The 18627-nt window shown below is 35.2% G+C and overlaps 1 protein-coding gene across 2 annotated transcripts in view; it reads right to left on the bottom strand.

Annotated features, from left to right (window-relative positions):
* STXBP5L (syntaxin binding protein 5L) overlaps positions 1-18627 on the bottom strand; it is a 303406-nt gene that overhangs the window by 139639 nt on the left and 145140 nt on the right. For both annotated transcript variants that reach the window (XM_069472686.1, XM_069472687.1), the window contains exons 7-8: positions 17410-17493; positions 12104-12227 (exon numbers count right to left, since the gene is read on the bottom strand). In XM_069472686.1, the coding sequence (XP_069328787.1) occupies positions 12104-12227; positions 17410-17493 (208 nt within the window). The remainder of the gene's footprint in view (positions 1-12103; positions 12228-17409; positions 17494-18627) is intronic.

Below are 18627 nucleotides of genomic sequence, written 5' to 3'. Positions count from 1 at the left end.
CAGCATTCTAATATTATATAATATGTAATAGTTTTCCTAAGTAGTTTTGGTTATTGAGCTGTGAAATCATACTATCAAAAAGTAACTATAATTTTGAAACCTCTTTCTAAATTTTTAAATACATTTTATTTTCAAGTCTAATCATATTGGATAGTATTTTCATGAAAATGTTAACTAAAAGTTGCAATTTCAGACACCCCTGTCCTATTTCTGAGCAACAATTTAACTATTAATTATTTTAATAAAGTTTGGTTTAATATCGTATATGTAGATATGTGTTGTATATGTGTATATGTGTATATTTATCTGAAAGCACTGTAATTGAAGGTTACATATTTGAAAGCATTATACTTTACTGTGAAAGAAAGTCAATGTCTGCCATCACCAGCAGCAACCAGATACAGAGCAAAAGCAATGCCATAACAGTACTAATCTCAAGTGAAACGGTGCTGATCTAGCCTCATTAACTATGATCATCTTCCTCTTAGCCCAACATTGTCTAATAATATGAGTTTCAGACAAAGTGTATCTTTTCAGGGCAGAAGATTTTGATTTGTAAAAAAAATAGTGCAATACTTCTAGATAGGGTTTCCCAGTGTAGAAGGCACTGTGGCTAAAAACAAGGGGTACAACAAAATTAAAATCTCGAATGCACATAATGTCTAGAGTGTACACAACATAATGTCAATATTATGTAAGATATAATCCAAATTACTAGACATATGAAGAAACAAGAACATGTGAACCATTCTTATGAACAGAGACCAACTTCAAGGTGAAGTAGATATTGGTATTATCAGATAAAGGTTTAAAGAAGCTATTATAACTAAGCTCAATGCTTAAAGGAAAAGAAAACACTCATCATGAATGAAAAAAGAAAGTACAGAAATAGAAAATACAAAAAGGTATCACACGAAAAAATACCTGAAATAAAGAAAATAACATAGGCTTCATAGCAGAATGGAGATGCCAGAAAAAAAAAGAGCAGTTAAACTGATGACAGATCAATAAGAATTATCCAATCTAAAATACAGAAGAAAGGGGGAAAATGGTGGAGTGGAGGTAACCTCCTGGATTCCTGCCCCCAGAGAAGGAGGCGTAGATCTTGGTCTGCTACACATGAGTGGATTGCTCCCCCACAAGAACAATTCCGTTGTGAATTGGTAGAGAATCAGCATGGGGCACAAAAAGCAGGAAAAAGAAAAGGTGAATGAGAGGTAAGATCATGAAATCTAGAGACTGGGAGACAAACAATAGAGAGTAGAGCGTTAGACAGCTGTGCCCACCTGGCCAGCGAGTGAGGTGGGATCAGTCCCACAGGAGAAGGTCTTGCTTCCCCACTGACCTCCACACCCACTCAGAAAGGGATCTGCTTGAAGTCGGTGCAAAATCACCACAGGAGATGTGGGGATCTGTGGAGAGGAGACAACAGCAGGAAGCATCTTCAACTCCCTGAACTCTGTGCCAGGACTGCACTGGGCAGGGGAGGGACTGGTCTGGGCTACTTCTGGAGGCAGTTAAGAGATAGGCAAATTGCCTCTACCACTCAGCGGGTCCAGATTGACAGAGGTGAACACTAAATAGGGGACTCTAACCTGGAAACCACCGCAGGGTAATAAGCCCGCTCAGGGTGGATCAGAAAGAGCAAGAGCTCCTGCTGGACAGGTGTGAGATTGTGGGAGGGTGACATAAAAGACACAAGGGGGCAGCCTGATGACTCAGCCCCCCCGACCTGGCACCTGCCAACCCCTGAACAGTCGCCCCCAGTGCTAGCGCTCTGCAGGCAGGCAGTCACCATTTTCGGGGTCCACAACCCAGCCGCTGCGGTGTGATAGGTACGGTGCCAGGTGGCTCCCTTCCCCCAGCCCAGGGACTCTCATGACAAGCTCCACCCTTACACGACCTACGGTCAGTCAACTAGCCAGACCCATTTTGATGTATAAACTCTGAGCGCTTCACCAGTTGTGAGAGTCTAACGCCCCCTGGGACTTACAGACGCTGAGGTAGGGGAGGCTATCACCCATGGGACTTGCAGGCGCTGGGGTGCTGGGTGGACTGTGACACCACCCCCTCCCCCTAGCCAGCATCTTTTGCGCTGAAAGTGGTAGGCGCCACCTCTGGAGGTAGGGAGAGACAAGAAAAGCCACTCTCTCTCTGTGCTACCATGAATGTGCAGAGCCCTGGCACAGATTAAAATTTGACAGCCCAGCGACTTTACTCCTCAGACTGGATTTGGTCATCCGGTTGGATCAAAACCCTGGGGCTGGACTCTTGCCTCCAGTTGGCTGCCAATAGTGGGATCCACGGCCAGGGAACAAAAACCCTGTCAAGAGGGCAAAACAGGCTCCCCAAGTAACCCCTTCTACCAGGAGCAGCCTCCCAACTGTGGTAGAAGAACCCTGAATGACACATAAGCGGCTCCCCCTAGTGACAGAGGAAGCAAGCATAAAAGCACACACATCCAGGCTGTTAGGCAGCAGCTGAGAACTGCCTTGCCTCTACAGCATCTACTGGAACAGAGCCTGCACATGGTGTGTTACCTTCCAAATGAAAACTGAAAGGTAGGAAGCAATGACTGATCCAGATGGGAAGGACTCAGCAAAAGAACTCTGGAAGTATGAAGAGTCAAACGGAAAACACACCACCAAAGAGGAACAGCAGCTCTCTAGCAATGGACATTAACCAAATTCAGAACACTAAAATGACAGAAGAAGAATTTCAAACATGGATTGTAAGAAAACTCAATGATATGCAAGAAATAAATGGATAAGCAACACAAAGAAACAAAAAAAATCAGGACTTGGAAGAAAAATTCACTAAAGAAATTGAAATATTAAAGAAAAATCAAACCGAACCCCTGGAAATGAAGAATTTATTCAGGGAACTACAAAACACAGTGGAAAGCCTCAAGAACAGGGTAAATCAAAAAGAAGAAAGAATCTCAGAGATTGAAGATAACACCTTCCAATTAAATCAGTCAGTCACAGAGATAGAGCAAAGAAATAAGACAAAAGAACAAAGCCTGCAAGAAATGTGGGATTATGTGAAGAAGCCTAACGTAAGAGTTATGGGCATTCCTGAGGGTGAAGAAGATAATACGGAAGGGTTGGATAAGCTATTTGAAGATATAATAGAGGAAAATTTCCCAGGCCTTGCTAAAAATTTAGATATCTAGGTACAAGAAGCTCAAAGGACCCCTGGGAGATTCATTGCAAATAGGAAAACACCACATCATGCGGTCATCAGACTGACCAAAATATCCACTAAAGAGGCCCTTCTTCAAGCTGTAAGGTGAAAGAAACAAGTAACATACAAAGGAAAGCCCATCCAAATAACGCCAGACTTCCCAACTGAAACCTTACAAGCAAGAAGAGACTGGGGTCCCATTCTGACTCTTCTGAAACAGAATAATGCCCAGCCTAGAATCTTGCACCCAGAAAAACTAAGTTTTATACAGGAAGGAGAACTTAAGACATTCTCAGATAAGCAAAGACTGAGGGAATTCACCAAGACAAGACCAGCCCTCCAAGAAGTACTCAAAACAGTTGCACACAGATCAGCACAATAAACACTCACAAATGTAAAACCACTCAAAAGCTAAAGATCAAAGACCAGATACCACAGATACCACAATGGCTCAAGAGAGAAAAAATAGCAATGAAGTTATACCCAACAGGATGAACAGAAACCTGCCCCATCTATCAGTTCTCTCAATAAATGTGAATGGCTTGAACTCCCCACTCAAGAGACATAGGCTGGCTGAACAGATAAAAAAATACAAACCAAGTATCTTCTGTCTCCAGGAAACACATCTAACCTGCAAGGATGCAATTAGACTAAAAACAAAGGGGTGGAAATCAATATTTCAAGCAAATGGAAGCCAAAAGAAGGCTGGCATGGCAGTTTTGATTTCAGATAACTTAGTTTTTAAATCAACAAAAGTAATGAAAGACAAAGATGGGCACTATATAATAGTGAGGGGTACAGTTCAACAAGAAGACATAACAATACTAAATATATATACACCCAAATTAGATGCACCCAGATTCATAAAGCAAACCCTACTTGATCTAAACCAAATGATAAACAGCAACACCTAATAGCCAGAGACTTCAACACCCCGCTGACAGCACAGGACAGATCCTCCAAACAGAAAATAAACAGAGAAATAATGGATTTAAACAGAACTCTAGAACAAATGGGACTGACTCACATTTATAGGACATTCTATCCAAAATCCACTGAATATACGTTCTTCTCATCAGCTCATGGGACATTCTCTAAGATTGGCCATATCCTAAGACACAAAGCATGTCTTAAAAAATTAAAAAAAAAAAACCCCAGAAATTGTACCATGCATCTTCTCAGATGACAATGGAATAAAAGTAGAAATCAACACTAACAGAAATTCTCATCCCTACTCAAAGTCATGGAAGCTAAACAACCTTCTCCTGAACGATTATTTTATAAATGAAGAAATCAAGATGGAAATCAAAAGATTCTTTGAATTAAATGACAAAGAAGACATAAGTTATCAAAATCTGTGGGACATAGCTAAAGCAGTCCTGAGAGGAAAATTTACTTCCATAAATGCCTATATCAAAAAGACAGAAAACTTACAAATAGACAACCTAATGAATAGACTCAAAGAGCTGGAGAAAGAAGAACAGACTGACCCCAAACCCAGCAGAAGGAGAGAAATCAATAAGATCAAATCAGAACTAAATGAAATGGACAACAGAAAAACCATATGGGAGATTAATAAAACAAAAAGTTGGTTCTTTGAAAAGATAAACAAAATTGACACACCTCAGGCTAGACTAACCAAGAGCAGAAAAGAAAAATCTCTAATAAGTGCCATCAGGCACATGAAAGGAGAAATTACAACTGATGCCACAGAGATACAAGATATAATCTATGAATACTATAAAAACTTTTATGCACACAAACTAGAAAATGTGGAGGAAATGGACAAATTTTTAGAAACACACAGCCTCCCTAGGCTCAACCAGGAAGAAATAAAATTCCTGAACAGACCAATATCAAGAACTGAAATTGAAACAGTAATAAAAAAAACCTTCCTAAAAAGAAAAGTCCCAGACTAGATGGCTTGACACTCGAATTTTACTACACCTACAAAGAAGAACTGGTGCCTATCCTGCAAAAGCTATTCCACAACATCAAGAAGGACAGAATCCTTCCCAACACATTTTATGAAGCCAGCATAACCCTGACACCAAAACCAGGAAAGGATGCAACAAAAAAAGAAAACTACAGACCAATATCCCTTATGAATATAGATGCAAAAATTCTCAAAAAAATACTATCAAACTGAATCCAGGAGCTTATCAGGAAAATAATCTATCATGACCAACTGGGTTTCATCCCAGAGATGCAGGGATGGTTCAACACACTCAAATCAATAAATATAATTCACCACATAAATAGAAGCAAAAACAAAGACCATATGATCCTCTCAATAGATGCAGAAAAAGCAATTGACAAAATTCAACACCCTTTAATGATAAGAACACTTAACAAAATAGGCATAGATGGGGCCTAACTAAAAATGATACAAGCCATACATGACAAACCCACAGCCAACATCATACTGAATGGGGAAAAATTGAAAGCATTCCCGCTAGAACTGGAACCAGACAAGATTCCCACTATCTCCACTTCTATTCAACATAGTGCTGGAAGTCCTTGCAAGAGAAATCAGGCAAGAGAGCAGAATTAAGGGCATCCAAATGGGGGCAGAAGAGATCAAACTCTCACTCTTTGCTGATGATATGATATTATATCTAGAAAACCCCAAGGATTCAACCAAGAGACTCCTGGAATTGATAAATGAATTCAGTAAAGTCTCAGAATACAAAATCAATACACACAAATCAGAGACATTCATATACTCCAATAACAGTCAACATGAGAACCAAATCAAAGACTCAATACCCTTCACCATAGCAACAAAGAAAATAAAGTACCTAGGCATATATTTAACTAAGGAGGTAAGAGACCTCTATAGGGAGAACTATGAAACACCGAGGAAAGAAATAGCAGAAGACGTAAACAGGTGGAAAACTATACCATGCTCATGGATCGGAAGAATCAACATTGATAAAATGTCGATACTGCCCAAAGTGATTTACAGATTCAATGTAATTCCTATTAAATTACCAACATCATTTTTCACAGATATAGAAAAAATAATTTTATGCTTCGTATGGAACCAGAGAAGACCCCATTTAGCAAAAGCAATTGTAGGCAATAAGAACAAAATGGGAGGTATTAATTTATCAGACTTCAAACTATACTACAAGGCTATAGTTATTAAATCAGCTTGGTATTGGCACAAGCACACAGACACAGACCAGTGGAACAGAACTGAGAACCCAGATATAAAACCATCCTCATGTAGCCACCTAATCTTTGACAAAGCAGACAAAAACATACACTGGGGAAAAGAAAACTTATTCAATAAATGGTGCTGGGAAAACTGAATAGCCACATGTAGAAGAACGAAACAGGACCCACACCTTTCACCTCTCACAAAAATCAAATCATGGTGGATAACAGACTTAAACCTAAGGTGTGAAACTACTAGAATTCTAGAAGAAAATGCGGGAAAGACTCTTAAAGACATTGGCCTAGGAAAAGAATTTATGAAGAAGACCCCAAAGGCAATCACAGCAACAACAAAAATAAACAAATGGGACCTGATCATATTAAAAAGCTTCTGCACAGCTAAAGAAACTGTCATGAGAGCAAACAGAAAACTACAGAATGGGAAAAAATTTTCACATGCTACACATCCAATAAAGGGCTGATAACTAGAATCTATTTAGAAATCAGGAAAATCAGCAAGAAAAAAATCAAATAACCCTATTAAAAAATGAGCAAAGGACATGAAACAGAAATTTTTCAAAAGATGACAGAACAATGGCCAACAAACATATGAAAAAATGCTCAACATCTCTAATTATCAGGGAAATGCAAATCAAAACCACAATGAGATATCACTTATCTCCAGTGAGAATGGCCTTTATCAAAAAGTCCCAAAACAATAAATGTTAGCATGGATGCGGAGAGATAGGAACACTCATACATTGCTGGTGGGACTGCAAACTAGTGCAACCTCTGTGGAAAGCAATATGGAGATACCTTAAAGAGATACAAGTAGGCCTACCATTTGATACAGCAATCTCATTATTGGGCATCTACCCAAAAGAACAAAAGACATTCTATGAGAAAGACATCTGCACTCAAATGTTTATAGCAGCACAATTCACAGTTGCAAAGATGTGGAAACAACCCAAGTGCCCATCAATACATGAGTGGATTAATAAAATGTGGCATATGTATACCATGGAGTACTACTCAGCTATAAGAAACAATGGTGATATAGCACCTCTTGTATTTTCCTGGATAGAGCTGGAACACATTCTACTAAGTGAAGTATCCCAAGAATGGAAAAATAGGCACCACATGTACTCACCATCAAATTGGTTTCACTGGTCAATACCTAAGAGCACATATAGGAATAACATTAATTGGGTGTTGGGCAGATGGGGGGGGGAGGGGATGAATGTATACATCCATAATGAGTGTGATGCGCACGATCTAGAGGATGGACATGCTTGAAGCTCTGACTCGGAGGGTGGGGGCCAAGAGCAATATACATAACCTAAACTTTTGTATGCCCATAATATGCTGAAATAAAAAAAATACAGAGGAAAAATGATTGACAGAAAAATAAACAGAGGCTCAGAGACATGTGGGGCAATACCAAAAATTCTAACAGGTAACTTGTATCTCAGAAAAAGAGAAAAGACAGAGGGGGAAGCAGAAAAACATATTTGAAGAAATAAATGGCTGAAAAGTTCCCAAATTTTGTGGAAGATACAAATTTATCAATATAAGAAGCTTGGTGGAACCCTTAACAGAATGAACTTGAAGAAACTAAGCCTAGGCATAACATAAACTGCTGAAAATAAAAGATACATAAAATGTTTGAAATCAACAAGAGAAAAATGACACATTATACAGAGAAACCAAAATTCAAACTACTACAAATTACTCATTCAGAAATTATGGAAGCCATTTTGTTCTTATTGCCTAAAATTGCTTTTGCTAAACGGGGTCTTCTCTGTATCCATACAAAGCATAAAATTATTTTTTCTGTATCTGTGAAAAATGATGTTGGTAATTTAATAGGGATTTCATTGAATCTATATATCACTTTGGGTAGGATAAGTATTTTAACAATGTTGATTCTTCCAAAATGTGGTATATGTATACCATGGAGTACTACTCAGGTTTAAGAAACAATGGTGATATAGCACCTCTTGTATTTTCCTGGATAGAGCTGGAACCCATTCTACTAAGTGAAGTATCCCAAGAATGGAAAAATAAGCACCACATGTACTCACCATCAAACTGGTTTCACTGATCATGACCTAAGAGCACATTTAGGAATGACATTAATTGGGTGTCAGGCAGATGTAGGGAGGAGAGGAGATGGGTGTATACGTACATAATTAGTGCGATGAGCACCCTCTAGGGGATGGACATGCTTGAAACTCTGATTCAGGAGTGGGGACAAGGGCAATATACATAACCTAAACTTTTGTACCCCCATAATATGCTGAAATAAAAAAAAAATTAGGAAATAAAAAAAAGAAAGAAAGAAATTATGGAAGCCAGAAAACCATGGAAACATCTCTAAAGTTTTCATCATTTTAAAAACAAAACACACACACAAACACACACTGTCAGGTCAGAAATCGAAATCTAGCAAAAATAGCCTTCAAGAATGAAAGCAAAAAAAGGAAGCTCAGTGAATTCATTTCTACCATACCTACAAGAAATGCTAAATAATGTCCTTTTATCTTCAGGAATAAATGAAAGTGATAAATAACAGGAAATATAAAAGACTCTTTTTCCTCTTAATTAAAAAATACATGTGACTATTTAAAGTAAATATTATAACAATATATTTAAATGTAATGTGTGGTAAGTATAGCATAAAAGACAGTGGGTAGATAAATAAATCTGTATGGTTGCAAGATTTCTACATTTTATGTAAAGCATTACAATGTTAGCTCTAATAGACTTTCAATATTTAAGGAAGTATATTGTATTCCCTGGAGCAATCAATGAAAAACTATGTGAAGATAAAATGCTTATGTGTAAATAAAAATGGAATTCTAATAAAAATATTCCAATAATCCAAAAGAAGGCAGAAAGAGACAAAAGAAGAACAAAAACAATATGATAGGACCCATAAGAAACAAATAATAAAGTGGTAGGCCTAAATTCAATGTCATCAGTAATTACATTTAATATTAATGGACATTTCAACTGTAACGCTACATAAAAACATAAGACTCAACTTGGTTATCTATAGAAGATTGATTCCAACCCCGCCCCCGCCAATGAATAACAAAATTCAGAGATACTCAAGTCTTTTATATAAAATGGCAAACTGTTTACATATAATCTAACCACATCCTCCTGATTATCTGAGGTCCTCAACCCGGGGCCGTGCCCCAGTACCAGTTCATAGCCAGTTAGGAAAAAGGCCACGTATCACCATCTGAGCTCTGCACCACCTCCCTGAGACCCATGACACCCCACCCCCACATCCGTGGTCCATGGAAAAATTTTCTTCAATGAAACCGGTCCCTGGTGCCAAAAACGTTGGGGACCACTAACATTAATACTTAATACAATGTAAATGCTATGCAAATAGTTGTTATACTGTATTGTTTCTTTTTATTTGTAATATTTTAATTGTTATATTGTTATATTTTTCCCCTGAATATTATCAATCTTTGGTTTTTTCAATCCATGGATGAGGAACGTGGGGATGTGAAGGGGGACACTCGTGTATGCTCTCTACAGGAGAAGTAATGGATGCCTAATAATAGATCCTTAAAGTACATGAAGCGAAAATGGGCAGAATTAAAGTGAGAAGTAAGCAATTCTACAATCACATTCGGAGATTTTAATGCCACTCTCTAAGCAATTTAGAGCACTAGACAAATATCAGTTAAATCACAGAGAATCTGATAAACACAACCACTTTGATCTATTTGATTTTTAAAGTATATAAAGGAGAAATGAAGAGAAATACAAGGGAAATCTACTACAACAGAAATTTTAACTGACTTCTCTTAGAAATGAAATATCAAACAAAAACTTAGCAAAGATTTAAACCATACAAAATGAAAAATACAATTTCAAGTTTGACCTTTATGTAACAATCAGAAAATGTAAATTCTTCTCAAGCATGCTTGGAACTTTATGGTAATTTGCTACGCACTAATTATAAAGAAAATCTCAGTAAATTTTGTAGTATCATGCCACATTCTCTGACTATAATTTTAAAATCCATAATAAAAAACATGATTAGAAATTAAAAAACACATGTCTTTCTAGTTCATGGGTCAAAGGAGAATTATAACCGGAATTAGAAAATACCTCAAACTGAGTATTAATGAAAATTATGTATCATCAATGAAATTACATATCAAAACTTATAGGATACAATTAAACTGGTACTTGGAAAAAATTTTTATTTTAGAAAATAAAAATAGTTAAAACAAAAGGAAACAAAATAAACCCAAATATGTAGATAGATATGACAATAAATATCTCTATTGTCAAAATCACTGGTATTTGCTTAACTATGTCATCATGAGGCAGCAGGAATTTAAACTGATATATTTAATATATGTTATGAAAGACATAAATGCTGATACCTTCAACAACCTGTGAACAGAACCTTATTTATTTCAACAGGAAAGCAGAATTATAGAAAACAACCAAACTGATAAAATGAATATGGATATGATAAAATATATGAAAGTATAAAATATCCAATCAAGCCAAAATGAACTATTAATAATTAATAATTTATTAATAAAATATTTGAGAAGAATAGAAGGAATTAAATAGAAAATTTATGAATAAATCTTATTAAACTTTTACATATAAAAGGCATGAGGATTTGAGGGGCGGGGAGGGAAAAGTGAGAGGATGTAGAGGGGAACTACCATAGAAACAAATAGTTAATCCTGAGTGGCATGTGTAGCAAATACCTATCCAAATTTTCCCCAGTGGCAATCTCTAAATAAAGCATTTTTAAGTGTCTAAATGTAAAGTTATCTCTAAGTAAAGCAGCTAGGTTAAACATTGCAATAATTTAATCATTTGCACATGGAGCATGTGACTGTGGTACAAAAAATGTCAAACATATAAAATAATTCTGAGAAAGCTTGTGATCTATGGATCACTCATTATAGAAAACATACCACTATTTTCTAAATGTGACACTATAATAAATACTCAGGAACTATAAAACAGAATCTGTTTGATTAACTGTTAGGGTTTGACCTATTTATTCTTACAAACAGCCAATAGTGTGAGGTAAATATCAAACTCAGATCATTACCAATATTATCTGAAATAATTTGGTCACCTGAACTACACATATTCATACATTTGAATATTTTATTCTGCCCAGTTAAGTACACAGATCAACATAAATCTTTACTTAAGATTAAAATCCTCATTTAGGATTAAAATGTTCTTTTTAACATGAAGATAAGATTTTTTTTAAACACTATAATTAAAACCATGGTCCTCATAATTTAGTGGAATCATATGGCACAAATGGAAATAAGTAGGATAATCTAGAAAACAATAAACTATAAAGTAGTATAGGAATTAGGTCTCTAAGTTAGATCTGTATAATGCCATTCTCTCACTTGCTCCTCAACTCTTAAAACTGGCCAAATTTCCTATATTATACCCTCTGCCTCAGATATATCAACCATCCATTATCCAATTTTTGGTTAGTACAGTCTCTATATAAGTACAGCTTACAAAGTAGGGGCATAGGTTGTAGGAAGAGGGGAAATGTGGAAAGTTTGGGGCATCATGTTGGGATCTGTAGGAGGTAAAAAGAAGTATTTACAACCAGAAGCCATGTCCTATTATTACTCTTTTCTACCAAACACACTGATACTACCTGTCCTACTTCAAGTCAAGGCAATGTAACTTTAGTGTTTATCTCTTTTGAAAGCATACATCTTACCATGTGGAATTGTGGTCTGGAAAGGGCGACTTGGACTTTTCAGGTTCCATAAAGTCAAGCTACCATCTGAATGGCTGCACATGAACTGTTTGCCCTCATGATGCCAATCAATTGAATGAATAGCCTAATAAAATAATAATTAGAAACAAGTAAAAGAGGAAAAAGTAGATATGTTATATCAATCTATATTCCAAAGGAAAAATATTTTGATATAAAATTATTGTACTAGTAACACTTAAGAAACATGTAATTTTTATGACCCAGATCAGACTATCTTTAGCTTCTACCCTCTACAGGCTTATAAAAGGCTACCAAAACTCATTTCCCAAGATGAAGTTAAGTAAATTTCCTAAAGTCATTATATTCTAGAACTTTTTGTTGTAAATCCTACGTCTTTCCTGTATCCTATGATAGTTCTTTGAAAAATTATTTACACAGAAATAAAAGTTATTAAAAGATAATTTCTGATAAGGTAGAGTCCTAGTTCCACTTAAAGTAGACAATTAAAAAAATACTTTAAGTAAGAACTACCATCTGAAGGCTTTCTATATGCCAAACCCCATGGTGTTTTTTAATATATTATCTCATTTAATCCTATAAAATAGGTATTTTTTTTAATTCACACATATGAAATAGGCTCAGAGAGATTGACATACTTGCTCAAGTCACACCTCAAAGCCAAGGTCTGTCTAACTACAAAAGCCATATTCTCAATCACTGCACTGTACTGCCCCTAGCATATATACTATTTAAATAGATTTAAAGCAAAAAGGGTTTTTTTTTTTTATATTTTCAGGTTCACTCCATAGTTTTGAATTAGATAAAATTCAAGAGTAATTACAGTCATTCCTCAGTGTCCATAGGGGACTGGTTCCAGCACCCCCTCCCCTGCTCCCTGCAGATACTCAAATTCACAGATGCTCAAGTCCCTTATATAAAATGGCATAATATTTGCATATAACCCATGCACATCTTCCCATATGCTTCAAATCATCTCTAGATTACTTATAATACCTAATAAGATATAAATTCTATGTAAGTAGTCACTATACAGTACTTTTTTACTTGTATGATTTTTAATTGTTGTATTGTTTTTTTTTTTCCCAAATATTTTCAATTGGTTGAATCCACAGATGCAGAACCCATGGATATGGAGGGCTGACAGTGTTCCATTTTTCCAAGTTGTCGTATTCCCAGTACTAGCACAGTGTCTTGCATAAAGTAGGTACTAAATAAATATATGTTGAGTGAATAAGTATTTAATGTCACACACATTTCTCCATACCCTTGGTATTCTTTCTGAATTAATAAAGTATATGCAGAACTTGGGTGATGTGCTACGTACAGTCAGAAAAGCAGAACAGATGTATACAACATCTTTTTCTTTCTTTCGTTTTTTTTTTATTTATTTTTTTTGAGACAGAGTCTCACTCTGTTGCCCTGGCTAGAGTGTCGTGGCGTCAGCCTAACTCACAGCAACCTCAAATTCCTGGGCTCAAGCGATCCTCCTGCCTCAGCCTCCCTAGTAGCTGGGACTACAGGCATGCGCCACCATGCCCCGCTAATTTTTTTCTATATACTTTTAGTTGTCCAAATCATTTCTTTCTATTTTTAGTAGAGACGGGGTCTTGCTCTTGCTCCGACTGGTCTCGAACTCCCGAGCTCAAACAGTCCACCCGCCTTGGCCTCCCAGAGTGCTAGGAATACAGGCGTGAGCCGCCGTGCCCGGCCCGACAACATCTTTTTCTTAAATACACTTTAAAAATGGCAGGAGAAAGAAGACTGACATAAATGAAAACTAGTCATACCTATTGTTTGTGACTGTAACACACATACATACAATTTCAAGCCCTAAACCACCTTCATATTCCACTGAATTTCTATCTATTGGAAAAGAGAGATATAAAAATAATGGCCATAACAAACCCAAAATAAGTACTATAAAAGTGATATAGTTATTGTACAGAAGAATAGACATGTAAAACCAACTTGTTAGAGATCAGGATATCAAATAGTGAATTACTGAGGAGCTGTCATTTGATCTGACTTGATGGGTAAATATTTTATTTCTATTTGTTTGATTCTATCCTACTCTTTTCTAAAAAAAAAAAAAAAGGACTTAAAGGGTTTACTGAAGAAGCAAATATAATACAACTGATTCAAGAAGAATTTTAAATAGAAAACAGATTCTGAAAGACAAAACATTAGCAGTTTTGTCAACTCAGTGGCTGAGACCAAGTTTCTTGAAAACAAAAAAGAAAAAGGAAACTCAAAAAACTGGATAACGATCTGAAAAAAGGAAACATAGCAATTTCTCCAAAAAATTAAAAGACTTTCCTCATGCCAAATGCTGAGGGATTTCTCTGTGAGATATTATTTAAGAAATATTTATGTAATGAAACAAAAATTTTACAGCTAATGTGAAAGTAAAATTCATATATTTATTACTGAAAATACTCTTGGATTTCTTAAACAAAACTTTCAATTCATCAACTGTTATTCATGAAGGGGCTAGTTAAATAGTCCAAATGGCTTTACAGTGGCTAAAGACTTAATAAGATTTTTATATACAGAAGAGCAAAGAAGAGAGAGAGCCCATGAGGAGGAATTAGCAGGACCAAAAGCTTGGAAGTAAGAAATAAATGATATGCTTAGGGGATAGTGAGTAATATGTCTGAAATGTGGGGAGTGTGCAGAAGAACGCAGTAAGTTAAACTAAAAGGAAAAGATAGCAGCAGGACCTTAAATCCCATGTCAAGGAATATGGACTTTATATTGTTGACAATTGGAGGTCATTAAAAGGTTCTGAGGTAGAGAATTATGTTCTATGTTTTTAAAATGATAATCTTGTTAATGAAGGATATATTGAAAAGGTAAGCTATCAAAGGAAAGGTGATTAAGGTAAAGGGCTCTTATAGTCATATAGGCAAAAGATAACTTAAACTAGGGCATTAGATGTGGGAATGAGAAAAGAGAGGAAATAAATGAGAGACAATACAAAGAATCAAGTAGACTGCAAAAACTGATTGCATGTGATATATGACGAAGAAAGAATCAAATATTACTCTGAGGGTTCTACAGTGAATTAACTAAACAAAACTTTAAAAAAACATGGAAGGAGGTTCAGGTATTTAAATGAAAATTCAGTGCCAACGGTATATTTAATCTGAACTTACCTAATAGATGGTTATATGTATTTAGATCTAAAGCTCAGGAGAGAGGTAAATGATAGACATGTATGGATGTTAAATTTTTCAGCACAAAGGTAATATTTGAAATTATGAGAGAAGATATAAACATAAGTATATAATTGGGGAGAGATGAAAAGAGGGTGAAGATATAGTATCCTAAAGAGCATCTATAATTTAAAAGAGCACTAAAGAGAGAATCAGTGATGGAGAAAGGAGGCATGATAAATGAGGCAGAAAGACACAGACAAGTAAAGAAATTATTTTAAGGAGGAACTGAGGTAAAGTCACAGATTCAGTGAGGAACTTAAAGATTAAGAAGAGATTACTACGTACAGTAATGAGGAGATTATTGGTGACTTAGGAAAAACCATTTCAGACAGTTATTAAATATGGTTTCTAGATATGAGAGGTAAAGTGCTAAGGAAAGTTTGAAAAGTTTGGCAGTAAAATGAAGTATATGACTATTCCTATAAAAATTATAGAACATAAAATTATCCATTAAAGTAGATAGATTTATATACATATATCAGATGCCAATCTTTAAAATAATTTCTAGGTATGAATTAGGTATGATGTGGTACTCTACTAACTTAGGCTGTTGCAAATCCTTATTTAAAAATTTCTTCATAAATTTACTTTTACTGACTTTTTAAAGTTCAAAATCTTCCTTCCATATTTTTTAAGGCCGTAGAAAAACTAGCTGATTCAGAATTTTTCTCTGAGTTTCCTTTTGAGCTGGCCACTCTAATTCCAACTGGTTAAATACCCAGATTGCATGTGGACCTCATTTAATTGCTAGTCTTGAGAGAGGGAAAAATATCCATCTCCATCTTTATATTCTGTATATGTAACTAAAGGAGAATCCTAGCTTAGCACCCTAGGACCTTCTTTCCTTATGATTCAAGATGCCCAGGAAGTTGATCATAAAGAACACATGATATTACTTGTCAGATTATTTTTCACCAATCATGATTAAGTTAAGCTATGTCATTTACTTCTGAATTCTTTACCACTGTGACATCTATCTATCTATCTCTCTCTCTCCATAAAGTTTAGTTTGAGAGACTCACGAAGAATGAATTGTAGAGTTTATGAAGTAGATGAAGGCTTATGGCTTTAAGCACCGACACTTGAAAAATTTAACAGTTATGAGGGGATGGGAGAGAACATGTAAAGTATCCCAGTTGAGTGACTACAGGTTCATTTGGCAACATTTTTTTATTCCTCCATGATAAAATGAAGATATTTTTCTATTTATTGCAGTGTTGCCTTATTTGGTGCTCTTCCCATACAAGAGTGGGTTTTACCGGACAGATATTTCTGGCCTATATTTTCCTTCCATCTCTTCCCATTCCTACCATTTTTCAAATTGAATTAAGAGCACAGATGATTACCTTTATTTTCACAACTATAAAAGGTAATTTCCCTTTTCACCTTTTGCCCCCAGCTTCTCTATCTTCACATGAGCCTCTTTTGAAGGAGAAAATAATTAATTGCCTACAATCAACACTTCAACAACTAAAGTATAAACTAGGAGGCTATTCCTTGACAAATGGGAGTTTGTTGCTTCCCCTAAATGAAAACCTAATCAAGTCTCACTTATATACAATAAAGCTTACTTCAGGATCTTATTGTCACTTATTAAGTATTACTATTTATAAAATTTCTCTCTATTCTAAGAAGGCAAGTATTAGAAGATAAGGTCTTTCAAACTGACTTAAACTTTTGCCACAGAAAATGAATTTCTAAGGCAGGTGTGAATAGTGTTTTTAGAGACTTTAAGGACAAGGAGGCACAATATAGCTTGAAGCCTAGAGGAAGGAAAAGCAGTTGAGACAAGGTTGGACATACAGTATAGGCAACAAGCATGAAAGCATAGAAGATGCCAAAAAAAATCAGGGGGGAGGGGGCCAAAAAAAGGTAGTCAAGGCAGAATTCCCTCTTACGAGAAAAACCCAGAGTTGGAACTTGTACAAATACCAAAAGAGAGTGTGAGGTACTGGGTCAGAATCAGGCAGTTTCCCAATTCCCTGTTGTAAAATACAAAGGCTTAAAAGTAGAAAACAGACACAGAGTCACAATACTTTTTTCAAATATTCAGTAGAAACCACTTACCTCATCATAATAAACTCTGAGTTCTGCTCTTTTAGATTTCAAGTCCCAGAATACTACAGTACCATTTTCATAACCTATTAGCAGCTGGAAAACATTAAAACAATCATTTTCTTAATTCTAATGTTAATTTTAATTTGATTCAAATAAAGTTTAATGTCAATTAAGTAAAATCATACCAAATAACACAAATTTATTTAGAATATCAATTTTTCTAGAACTTGCACATAAGAGTCTCACATTTAAAAAAAATGACAAACTCTGCTTCAATATAAACCAATAAACTCTACCTCATTCCAAAGAGGAATTAAGGAAGAATGTAAATATATATGACACACTATAAAAATAAGTATAAAGATTGAAAGAAAAATTGGGATAGAAAATGAAGATGAAATAAAAGAGGAAATGGGATAAGTTTAAAAAACTATGTATATGCCATTCAGTCCCATGCATTTGAAAAATGTGGCCACAAATGTGGTTTCAAATTACTTTATATTAAATTCTATTTTCTCTTTGACTGAAGACAGGATTTTAAACTGATAGTTTATGAACCCTCAGAAGTTCACAAAGGTATTCTAAAGATTCATATCATTAAAACTGGTTATGTTTATAAATTAATATTATTAATAAAATACATATAATATTCATCCTTCTAAAATAGAATTTGAGAGCAGATAATGATTATAAGATGATCATCTCCAATACTCAGTGACAATGCTAGCCATGCTATTGATTTTTACTATTATATGATTGAGTTATGGCTTGTATCCTTCCTATTTTCTTTATCAATGATAGAGTAAATCTAATAAAATATAATCTTTCATTGTTAATAAAAAAAGAAGAGGAAGGATAAAAATAGCTAATGTCAAAATAATGTTAATATTTCTGACAAATGTACCTTAAGATGATTTTCTTGAAACATATTAGTAGTATTCCTCTGATGAAAAATTCTTATGCAGTGCATTAAGATGTTCAGTAATTTAAAAAAAAAAAACCAGTGGTAAAAACAGAAAATATAGTGGTGGAGATAATCTATTCCTACATAGCATCCTGACACTTTATCACTTACCTCAACATTATATAATGAGACACAAAAAATAACAAAAAAAACAGCTAGTAGTTTTAACAAAAAATACACAAAAAGTTCAAATATCAGGTCATTAAATCAATGGATATTTATTTGTGAAGCTGTAACATAAATGTTTGATTATTGATTTTACA

Source organism: Eulemur rufifrons, chromosome 7, assembly GCF_041146395.1.
Source record: "Eulemur rufifrons isolate Redbay chromosome 7, OSU_ERuf_1, whole genome shotgun sequence".
Taxonomy (NCBI): Eukaryota; Metazoa; Chordata; class Mammalia; order Primates; family Lemuridae; genus Eulemur; species Eulemur rufifrons.
Note: the sequence above shows the minus strand (reverse complement) of the source record. Positions and strands in the feature narration are given on the sequence as shown.